A 12,723-nucleotide genomic window follows, 5' to 3' on the forward strand; every position below is an offset into this window, starting at 1 on the left:
CGAGTACAATGATCCACCCAGCCGGGGGGGGGGGGCTGTAAGCTCCCCCTGGAAATTTTTTGAAATTTGACTAATATCATTGGCATTTTGAGGCCATTTTGAGACCATGTGCACTTGATATAAGAAGATATTCTGAGGTCAATAGTAATTACTTTATACTATACAAATGCCTGAGTGCAATACTGCATTAAAGTATTGGAATTTTTTATGAAAAAGGGGTTAGGTTCTCAAAATGGCCGTGAATCACCAAATCCGCGAATAACATTTGCGGACCCAGGGGAGCGGGGTACATTTTACTTGTGTACTAATAAATATATACGTATTCCCTTTATGTGTTTGCCCAGAGGACAATTATTTCTTTAACTGTAATAGTGTATATGTGTGTGTGTGTGTGGGAGAGAGAGAGAGACTTGCCCAACCTTAGTTAACTCCCAAGTGACCCATTGCCACATAACAATCCATCAAGCAGACCACACTGAACTTGGCCCATAAATTCACACAAGTAAAAATTTTTATAATGTTGACTATATATATATATATTTATTTCACTAACATTTTCCTAGTTACTTACTCTTAGGTGATGAAACAGTAATGAATTGTTTGTGAAGATTATTCTTTTAATAATTATTGCTTTACACACCATAAGCTGGCTGCATCTACCTGAACCACGGGCCACATTAAATAGAATTTTTCATCACACCACAGGCCATACAAAGACATGGTTTGGGCCACACACGGGCCACGGGTTGCCCATGCCTGCATTACTACACTTAAAAATAGCACCTGTGTGTTTCCAGACACTTGCACTCCAGGCAGATTTAGCCATCCTAGTACAGCATTTTCTCAATTTAATGAACTAATTCGAGCCACCCCTTTCTGTTAAATTGAAATTTCCGCTAAATCGAATTCCTGTTATTTTTGCTCAATTATGCTAACTATTTTTGCTAAATCGCGCTTGATTCCATTAAATTTCACGCCAAATGCGCTGCTTGGTGAGTGGGGTTTGTTTACATCTGCTCGGTCTGTGTCCTGCCGCCACCGCGTGTGTTGTTCACTGCTACCTGGACGGTACTGTTACTGAGTGGTACTGCACTGTACTGTCTGCTGCCTCGCGTCACTGGCCCACCCTCTGCTCCGACTGAGAGTCTACCCAGCTGCACCTCAACCCATCTCCTAGAATAAACAAAACATTGTTCTTTGTAGTATTATGCTAAAACAAACACTCATAAATCAACACGGCTAAAATTACGGGACACGAAATGGTCTGTGTACTAGCGATCGGCTGATGTGAGAGGCTGGTCGCGCTGGCGCCTACATTCCCAGCCTCTCGTCTGCCTCACTCCTACTTTTATCCTCTTCACCACTGATCGACACTCACTTTCCTCTCAACTTATTTTTATATTATTTATCCTATCAAAAATAGATTTTCACTCAACTTTAGTAAGGCAAGTCATCCTCTGAAGATGCAGAGCCCAACTCGACCAGCTCACCATCCACATCACTATCTAGTGGTGTGGCTGTGGACGCATCTTGACATGCAAGCACCATTTACACGCTGCAGTGCTTCCAGCACCTTGTTTTTGTGCTCCAGTGTAATTGCTTGCCTTGATTTCTTGGCCTTTGGGGTAGTTAATGATGTAGTAGCTGGCCTCTCGGACATAGTGGTGATGGTTGATGCGAGTGGTAGAAGGAGATAGCGTCACACAAAACGTTCGTTCATTAGAGCGTCAGTGTGAGAACTGAGGATGTGGGAGGGTGGCGGGCAGCCTTGTAGCGTGCGCAGTGAGGCGTCTGGCGAGAAACATTTGGCTCGAAACTTAATATTGTATAGTGTGTATTTCCATACGAAGTGCCAGATTTGACTCGAGTAAAATAGGAAAGATTCTTTTTAAATTGATACGGTGTCCTTAACTGTGGGTGTTGCTTTAAATCGCCGTTCTACTTCATCGGATTATGTTAAATCGAGAATTTTCTGTGCTGTAAAATGTTAACATAATTTGTACTATAAAATTTCATGACAGAGTTCAGTTAGTTGTAATTAGGAAGAATCTCAAGGATATTATGGTAGAGTCTCCATACATTGTTGAGATATGAAAATGATAACAAATGTTTTTTCTTTGTTTAATGATGAAATACTGTGTAGGACTTCTTTTGTCATTAAGATCAGTGGGTTAATAGTTAGAAGTTGCCAACACCTACTTATATATTGAGTCTTATAAAGGGAGAAAGATAAAAAACTAAAAACTATTTTCTGTATTCAATAATGTTTTTTGTCGGATTTTTTTTTTATTATTTATTTATTTTATTTTTTTAACTAATAAAATTACCCACAATATTAGTTGTCTAAAGTGGGCAGGGCTTTGAAGTAGAGGAAAAATGTGGGGTAAAATACAAAAAAGAAATTTTTTTTTTTTAAAACTTGACCTAACATTTCCTAACCTGTAAAAATTTTAAGAATCACTTAAGAGTTTATGGAACCCTCCTCATCTGAACACCAAAAGCAACACCATCACATACTAAAAGCCGAAAACAACACCATCACTTACTAAACACCAAAAACATTAATTTTAGAGGTTAGGAAATGTTAGGTCAGGTTTTCAAAAGTTTGTTTAGTGTTTTTTTTTTTTTTAGTATTTTACCCCACATTTTTCTTATACTTCAATGCCTTGCCCACTTTAAACAAGTAATATTGTTGGTAATTTTATCAGTTAAAAATATTCAAAAAATATAAATTTCTGGCAGAAACACTAAAGAAGAAATTAGTTTTAGTTTTTTTAGTTTTCTCCGTGCATAACTAAGGCTCATTATATAAGTGGGTGTTGGCAAGTTTTGAATATTTACCGATCAATTTATTTTGTCCACCAGCCTTGACATCAAACGACAGTAATTTGCTGGTACAGTAGTGATTTATGTAAACATAGTTGTAGAATTTCAAGTCCTTCCGTTAAATTTTTCATACATTTGACCAGGCTAATCTGGTATTGTCCAAAAACCAGTTTTAACTGGCCTGAAATTTTCATTAAAGAATAATCATCCCTTATTAATGTAGTGTAGGAAATAAAAGAAACCTGTACAGACTATCTGTTATATGTTTTAATGTCTTCATTTAACTGTTAAGGTTAACTCACAGCTGTAAAACTGTACAACCTAACTGTTATCTTGAGTTTGTAAGATGACATCATCATTATAATCTCGGTTATATTTATCATCATCACACACACCTCCGTTGATCAGCATCACACACACCTCCGTTGATCAGCATCACACACACCTCCGTTGATCAGCATCACACACACACCTCAATTGATCAGCATCACACACACACACACACACCTCCATTGTAGCATTACCTATAAACACTTTATATTGCCATTTCTGTACTTTGTAAAAATTTCACTTGGCCATAAAAGGAAATATGATGTGATATCAACTGTGATAAGTTAACACTGAAGACAAATATTTCATCATTGCAATTGTACCTTATGTAAGATATTTTATGCTTTCTTGAAGTGAGACACATTAATATCATCTTTATACAGGAAGATTGGAAAGACCCTGTGCACCTACTATAGTTATATACTTAGTACAGTAGTTGTTCCTTGTTAAACTTGTACAGTGAACCCTCACTTTACGCGGTTAATTCAACCCACAGGGTACTGCGGAAAGTGAGAAACGCGTAAAGTGAATAACATAACATATGGGATTAATTGAAATAGAGACCAGCTGACCCCCAAACTCCACTTTTTCCGACACAATACCTATGTTCTAGTAAAAATAACATCTTAATTTTATGATGGTACATGCACACAATTAATACTTAAGAGAAATAGAGAAATACAGTCGCCAAGTTAATGTCCATTCAAATAATGGACTCAACTCCCTCCCCCTCTTCTCACACTACACTCACTGGCTCTTCCCTCTCTGAGAAATTTTTGGGGGAAAACCACTAGATTTTAAGGTATAGTAATAAATAATACCTCAAACTAAAGTTAGGATAATATAATTGACATTGCTGGATTCCTTGTAAGACCAGGAATATTTTGAATATAAATGTCATATATTTTGCACAAAAGATAACATATTTATTCAGAGTAAACATTATATCTAAAATTTGTATGTCTAATGCAAAATCTATGATGTTTATATTCAAAATGATCATCAAATTGTAAGAATTCCAGCAATGTAAATTATATTCTGGCCGGGTAATTTGTATGAATTTTATGAGCTAAAACAAATATCTTCAGTTAATAAAAAAAAAAATATTCTTCACACCGTGCCAGATGGTCAGACGGTCCCTCCCTCCCTCCCCACCCCTCACCCCCCACCAACCCTCCCTACCAGATAAATGTGTGGGAAAACCAGACTATTTATCGTCTTAGTAATAAATAATACATCAGACTAAAGTTAGGGTAATATAATTGACATTGCTGGATTCCTTGTAAGACCAGGAATATTTTGAATATAAATGTCATATATTTTGCACAAAAGATAACATATTTACTCAGAGTAATCATTATATCTAAAATTTGTATGTCTAATGCAAAATCTATGATGTTTATATTCAAAATGATCATCATTGTAAGAATTCCAGCAATGTAAATTATATTCTGGCCAGATAATTTGTATGAATTTTATGAGCTAAATAAAAAAATTATACTTCACCCGCGTAAAGGGGTACATGCACCGCGGAATGTGAGCATCCTGGGTTCTGGCAGGGCACCGCGTAAACGTGGAAACGCGGAATGTGGGACCGCGTAAAGTGAGGGTTGACTGTACTGTATTGTAATTTACAGTAAGGTCTCAGAGTATATGTATCCATAGTGTGTGTGTGTGTGACCCCACTTATATGCGTCTGACTCCCTTAAGCTTGGGTCACTCCTCTGTTGCACGAGTCAACCCATCCAGCATCTTTTGCTAGCTCAGCATATTAATCATTTGTCTGTGCTCGTTTGAGAAAACAAAAATCAATCCAATACTCTAATGTGGCTTATAAATAAAGAAAATGTAATATAAATCTATAAAATGAAAAAAAAAATGAGAATGGGTATGTAATGTGTATGTGTGGATAGTGAACATTATGTGTGGAGGCAGTGAGCTGTAACTGCCTAACTGACTCACCATTCCAGCCGTACTTCCTCCCCCCCCCCCTCCCCAATATGAGTCAGCTGGGTGACTGCGTGACTGAACTGTGTCACGTCACTATTCTTGTACATAAAATAATATATGCTGTACCAGTAAATCATAAAAAGGTATAAATGAAGCGTGCATATTATTTAAATAATGCATAAATCAAACTCGTGTAAAGTGCGTGGTGACTGTATTATTTAAACTAACATGAAATATAAACTGATTAATTATTGTTTGGAGGAATATTTTATGAAACTTACAGTCATTTTGTCAAGGTAGTAATATTTACATTATTTGTCTTAACTGGCATTTTACTTATGCCAGAAGAGTGGTCTAACATGTCCTTAATATTAATATAATGATATATTCACAGTACGAAGAAGGTCATGATGAAATTGGAACCAGTACATGAGGCATTTTATAGTTCTTTTTTCCAACCTTTATCATTACATCTCTTATACTGTACTGTACTCTGTCAGGTGACTGTTCGGTGTGATGTTTGCAATTTGGAGTTTTCATCCCAGACGGTCTTAGACTCTCATATGGCTGGTTCCAAGCATCAACGTAAGGTAAGCTGGGTGTTTCATGTATACACCTTTTTCCATTTCTGCCGTGGTGATATCATACTGGTACTGTACACACCATGTAGTTTGTCGAGAATATTTTGTCTGTATCCATGAAGTCCTTTTATGTAGTTAAGTTGAGATGTATAAGAATTATCTTTAAACACTAGAGAATTACACTTCATAGATTTTTTATTTATGCAGGACAGCCAACATCAAGAGCAAACCCAGATTCTCTTTATTAATTCTTACAGCTGAAGTAGATGTATTCTACTTTAGTACAGTATTCTCCTTTCACCTCAAAGCCTCATATACATTATCTCAGTGGTTTATCTCTCTGACTTCACCTACATATCTAAATACTTCAGGATGGTAGGCCCTCCCGTCCTCTACATGTCTCTCTGCTTATTGGGTGTCCAACCTTATCACTTTTAATGTGTCTTCTACAGTCTACACTATCCTTTCCTCTGATTCTTGGTCTTGGCCCTCAGCTGGAGTAAGGTGTCCAGGTTGGTGCTCCATAACAAACTGCTGATCTTCCCTGATGGTGTATGTGTTAGAGTCGAATGATTCGACCACAGGGTTTGAGTACTGTACCTCACTCTGAACCACCGAAACACCAAACTGCAATTTCAAACATGGGACATAGGCAATGCATGTCTGTTGGAGGAAATAAATTTTTAACTAAAATGCAATATATTCAATTTTTGACAATACAGCTAGACCCCGACTTACGACGGGGTTAGGGACCCAAATCCAGGTCGTAAGTCCGAATGGTCATAAGTCCGACATAAAAAAAAATTAATAAATAAAAAAAAAAAAAATCTACAATGAAATACAGTACAGTAAAAGTAATAAATAATGAGGAATGGATACAGTACAGTGAAAGTAATAAATAATGAGGAATGGATACAGTGTGACTGAGCACTTACCTTTAATGTAGTCAGCTGAATGCACATGGGGCCCCCATAATTTTCTAATTATACATGGAGACTACATTAACTGGAAACGTTTCGGTATAGAAAATGCGTGTGTCATTTGGGGGAAAAAAATTGAAAAAAAAATGGTCACAACTTCGGCGGTCGTAAGTCCCGATGGTCGTAAGTCGAAGCAGTCGTAAGTCGGGGTCTAGCTGTATTAACCAAAATTCCTTACATACAGTGAACCTTCCATTTATTAATATCTTGTTTCTGTCAAATTAGCCAGATAACCATTACAGAGTGTCTTTATACGTCCATGTCACTCACCTTGTATTTCATTCTGACCAGCCTGACATAGTGTAACAACCTCCATGATTTTATTGTTCATGGCTTCCACATTACCACCTGTCTCATAGTATACAGGGACACCATGTTGCCCCACAGTCTCCTCCATCTCTCTATCACCAGCCATTTTATTTAAATCTCCCACCGTTTTGAGTAAATCTTGCATACAAGCTTTCAGTGTACCATATATTGTGGCCTGTAAGTCGACCTGGCATATAAGAGAAACTTAATTATTTCAACAGAAATTGTTGATCTCGGCTTATACCTGGCAGTTAAGTCTTCCCCCTAAACTGCAATTTGAAAGCTATGTCCTCGGTGTTGGCTAAACTTGCCATTATTTACATTTTAACAGCACTCAAACAAGTTTTACCTAATTGTAGCATTTTCAAAACGCTAAAATACCTTTCAAAGTTAACTACGGTTTTCTTACACACAAGCATTACTAGGGCACACAAGTGTGGTGCAAACAAATCACAACAATACAGTTCCTACAAAAGTAAAAATATTTAAGATACACTGTACACTTGGTGAGTAATGACAATTTACTAGTACTGATAGTTTATTAGTAGTATAGCCTTCTCCCCACTAATTAAATATATATCATATTTGTATCACTTATGTTATTTATCAATCAAGTGACCCATTCCCCAATTATGTAACTGTATATTTTCAGCCTTCCGGCTACCATGCTCTTTCAATAAACTGTTAATAATTATTATTATTATTATTATTAAAATGCATATAAATGAATTTACCTGTAGTTATATTTATTTAGTACATTTTATTTTTCCCAGGTTAAATCTGCAGAATTACTGAAGACTTTAGAGGAAACTGAGACGGGATTTGAACGTGACGAGGTCAGTGGAGTGATCCGATGCATTGTGTGTGATGTAACAGTTAATTCACCCCAGTTATTAGCGACGCATATAGCAGGAAACAAACACAAACAACGTGCAGCGAAGCGCGCCGGTCAAGGCTCTAGCGACCCTCCACCTAAGAGACTGTGCACGACAGGGTCAGGTAAGTGGCCCGGCATACTTTCTCACACGTCATTTATCATTTCTAAATTAATACTGTAACCATATGTATATTGCTTCTTTCTTCAGGTAAATTGATTTATGAAATTGATACTATAGCTACAGTTCTCAAGAAAAAACTGTTTTCAGTTACCTTTAAATGATGGACAAACCACAAACATGATATTTATTCAATTAGCATATTTGAAGACTTAATGATTGCTCATTGTGTGGCTGTGTAGGTCTGCCTGCTACTGACCAATATGCTTATATTAAACTATTGATGATAATAAAGTTCTCTTATTGGTAGACTGAAATGATAGGTTGAGCAATTATTGAGTTACATATGCATGTGATAGGTGAAGACTGTACTGTATCTAACTTTATATAAATCTTTACTTTTTATGCTATTTTATGTATGGGTTTATTGGGGTTGATAAAACCTAACAAGAAACACAAGTATTGTTAAGTGTGACATTGACTAACACATTAACTTGAATGTTTTATATTTATTAGCTTTGCATATATGTCACTTGAGATTTATGCCTCCACTTATTATTTTGCCTGGAAGTTACTGCCAAAACCCTCTTCTCAGCACAGCTTGGTTGATGATGTTGAATCTATGCAGAAATGATTTTGAATGGTGAACTTTTCAGAATTGTTGTCTGAGGCAGCATGTTAACATTAATGTCTACTCTTACTAAAAACTGAAGCAACCTTTTAATGATCTCTTCTGCCATATCACTGGGTTTATTTTTAAGTAATATTTATTTACACTATTCCTTGTGATTTGTATTTTTGACCTAGTATGGTGTCTGAACATGACAACTTATTACACAAGTGGTAAAAAAATGCCACTTTTTCCTCACACAACTTTAATTCTGTGAATGATATTATTAAACTTGACCGAATAATCCTTAGATGGTCATTCCTGTGTAATTCTTGGATTTAAGACCAAATGATATTTAAGTACAAGTTTTTACCCCAAAATATTTATATTTTGATAATGTTCTTGGACATGATGCTTTGTGTTTTATGGCCTCTGGGTTATTCATCAAGTGGCATGAGGTTTTTTTTCTGAGCACCACTTCTTAGAGCTGCATTTTCCTGGGAACTGTGGCAGTGACATTGTCATATGAGGATCAGTGATATTGATGCCTAACAGCTGTTTAACCAGTCATATCAGCAGTAGTAAGGTCAGTGACCTCAGCCATGACCCAGTGGGTTTTTTGAAGAACATGCTAACTGATAGCAACATTGGAATGACTTTTGCTGGATCACCTGGTTTGAATCCCCCAGACTCGCTTAGAATGGTAGTTAGACTCAATGATCATCATAGTTTTAATGTCATTTTCCATGCTTGTATGACTGGTGGCAGCTCTCCATGCTGTGCAGTCTCTTGCAGCCCCTTTCATCATATTCTTAACTCCTGAGGTCATTTCTTACAACCTCTCAACGTGTTAATCTTGGCATTCTCCTTGCTCTCCTCCCCTCCACATGCAGACTGATGCACCTCTTAACCAGCTAGTCTCCTCCATTCTCCTCACATGCTCAAACCACCTCAGCCTACCTCTGTGCAAAAGCTCACTAATACTCTCAGTACCCAGCTGCCCCTTTAGCTATGAACAGGGTTTCCCATCTGTCAGTGTCACCACACATCCACCTCACCATTCTCATTTCAGTTTGCTCAAGCCCATGTATGTCATCGCCCCCAAATCAGCTCATGCTTGGATGACACGCAGCACCACACCAGTTGCATATACCCTCCCTTTACATTAAGGGAAGGTCCCCTGGCTGTCAATAAATATAGCAACTCCCTAAAACTTTATCTAGCCACCTTTGACTCTTGCAGCTGAGTTAGCTTCAACACAAGAGGGCTCAGGCTTTCACTTGGCTCAGCCATTTCAATATTGTTCTTATTGTCGACTGTGTATCTGTAATTACTGGCTAAATAAACTGTTTCAGTTAATCGATCAATAAAACCTCCAGCACCTCCTTGCAGGTAGGAACTCATAGACACAGTCCAGGGACATATCCCCAATATTAAGCTTCTCCAGCCCTGCCAAGGCCACATGACCACTGAACACCTAAAGTTACCAACACCCTGCAGTCTGCTATTTAGATCCCTGCACCTCCTATGTACTTACCTTCTACACTCACTGCATATCATTGAGCCACTGCCAACACACTTCCCACAGACAGCGCATAGACACTTTCTGCCCTATACCACGAGTCCCTCTCTCACATCACCAGTGAACACTCCTGCCTTTGCTACATGCACTCTGAAGCCCCTTTGACTCCTTTCCATCCCTCCATCTCCCAAATTTCTCCACTGCCTCTTCGATACTACCCACTGTCATAACAAATTCATCATACAACAACTCTCAGTACCAGGGATTATCACCACCCACCACTGCCCTGCCCTGTTCACCACCCATCTATGCCCTGCCCTGTTCACTACCTACCATTGCCCTGCCCTGTTCACCACCCACCACTGCCCTGCCCTGTTCACCACCCACCACTGCCCTGCCCTGTTCACCACCCACCACTGTCCTGCCCTGTTCACCACTCACCACTGCCCTGCCCTGTTCACCACCCATCACTGCCCTGCCCTGTTCACCACCCATCACTGCCCTGCCCTGTTCACCACCCACCACTGTCCTGCCTTGTTCACTACCCTTTATGTATTGACCTCATGTTTGGCCAGTGGTATTAACACCAATCTTTGTTATGTGTTCAGATTTGTGAGGTTTTCACTTTTGTTGCCAACAAAATGTATTTCTTCCAACTTATATCAGCCTTTATGCCTGTGGGAAGAGATCATTTATTATTCTTCCTTGTGAATAATTCAGACTAGTACATCCTTGAGTTCATCCTCATGTGTGCGGTTTTGGCTACTTAGTTGGTCCTCATGAAGTGTGATCTCCTCCCTCTCTTTGCTAGTTTGGAATCTCTCAAGTCATTTGATGAATGACCAGTTGACTATAAAACTAAGGAATGAAGTGAAAAATTCCATTTTATAGTCAAAAGAAAAAGTCATGTGACTTTGAATCCCTCCCTTCTCCTTTCTTGTGTTATCCTATTAATAGGAGATGTGAAGATTAACCTACAGAGGCAAAAGTTTATGGCTTGAGATTTCAAGTCATAGGATACGGCAAAGGGTTCATCCAGATAACACTATTGGCTTGTATGTTTTTTAGAACATCATCAAGTTCTACCTTGGTGTTTATTGGGCAAGTAACTGTTACACAGAGATGTTGTTACAGCCTCTGAGCCATGGCCCCCTGGACAAGACAGCTGTGCAGGAGAGAATCTCAGTCACTTGATCCTTCCCATTGGCCATAAAGTGGGATTTCTGTGTTAAATTTTTTTTTATTATTATTTATAAAAATTTAGTTTACTTGAAAAGTCAAGGTATTGAAGATACAGCCCTCTAACCCCAGTCTCGCTTAATCCGGATCCCCTTGCAAACCAGATTGGGGTCCAGCACCAGACACTTGTATCCTCAACCCGGGAGAAAAAACTAAATACAGTTAGTATGAGGGAAAGTTCATGTAATTGGGAGCTGGCACTGTGGTGGCACAGGAGGGTAACGCAACAGCTACCTCTGAGGAAACAGTAGAAGTGTCTTAAGAAATATGAATAGTGCACAGTACAAATAGTCAGAGAAATTAGCAGAGAAAACATAACCTCTTTTCCACCTTCGGTGGCATACACTGTGAATGTTGTACAATCACCTACCTCAACTGACTCATGATAATTTAGTAATTAATAAGTACCGTCCAGTACTTTATTATTAACATGTACTACATGCATATACATCACTGGAGGTGCACATGATCTATGTACAGTATATGCTGATAACCACATAGGAAAAAAGAAATCATGAAGTTCCTAAGCACTTTCATGTAATTCACATCCAAGACAGCACACACAGCTGCCAGACATATGAGAGCGCCCGGCAACACCAGCTGATGGGTGACTTGCTGAGTACAGCTGTACTGAAAGCAAGCACTAAGCTGCTGAGAGTGTATGAGAGACCCATGAAGAATTAACTTTTTTCCACATGTTGAAACCTTAAGCGGCTGAAAAATGTTAATGTGGCATATAAAATCCCCGAGGGTGTTAAGTGTCCGCCAAAATTACAGTAGGTTCGGTGTCCTTAAGTAGCTTGAGCCGGAAATCCCCCATCCTCTGGAATTATCCACCTTGCAATGCACTATAGACAATACGGACCCCCACCCAACCTGAAATTTCGGCCAAATCAGACAGGCCTTTCCCCTAATTAATCTGGATTAAAGGAAGTTTACTGTACACTTAAAAATTCCCGCTCAGTTTCAGACTAGGTTACTATGACATGCTTTGTTGATATTTCTAGTTGCATAATCACTTAATTTAAAATAGAAAAACCGTGCATGCAATTACAGCAATATGCTAAATAATCATTTATGAGTAGTACAGTATATCACCATTACCCATAAAAGTAGTGTGTATATTTTTCAGCAAGAATTGAGGGAATTTGTTTTGTTGGGTCACACTTACAAGTTAGTTTGAGTAACCAATACAGTTTACCTCAGTGGTTGACACGGCCCATGATGGTGTTAAATGTTCTTCTTGGATAAGGAGGTTGTGTTTTGGGGGAGTTTTATTGATTATCTATATTTCTCCTTTCTTCCTCTTTTCCCATCTGCTGATATGATTGAATAATCAAGCATGATAATCGGTCAGGACCCTTGGGTGAGCTGAAACAAG

At 38.4% G+C, this 12,723-nt stretch overlaps 1 protein-coding gene across 2 annotated transcripts in view; it reads left to right on the top strand.

Annotated features, from left to right (window-relative positions):
- LOC121864646 (zinc finger protein 385D-like) overlaps positions 1 to 12,723 on the top strand; it is a 119,716-nt gene that overhangs the window by 102,724 nt on the left and 4,269 nt on the right. For both annotated transcript variants that reach the window (XM_042363768.1, XM_042363767.1), the window contains 2 exons: positions 5,607 to 5,696; positions 7,750 to 7,975. In XM_042363768.1, the coding sequence (XP_042219702.1) occupies positions 5,607 to 5,696; positions 7,750 to 7,975 (316 nt within the window). The remainder of the gene's footprint in view (positions 1 to 5,606; positions 5,697 to 7,749; positions 7,976 to 12,723) is intronic.

Source organism: Homarus americanus, unplaced genomic scaffold (genome assembly GCF_018991925.1).
Source record: "Homarus americanus isolate GMGI-L3 unplaced genomic scaffold, GMGI_Hamer_2.0 scaffold57965, whole genome shotgun sequence".
Classification (NCBI taxonomy): Eukaryota; Metazoa; Arthropoda; class Malacostraca; order Decapoda; family Nephropidae; genus Homarus; species Homarus americanus.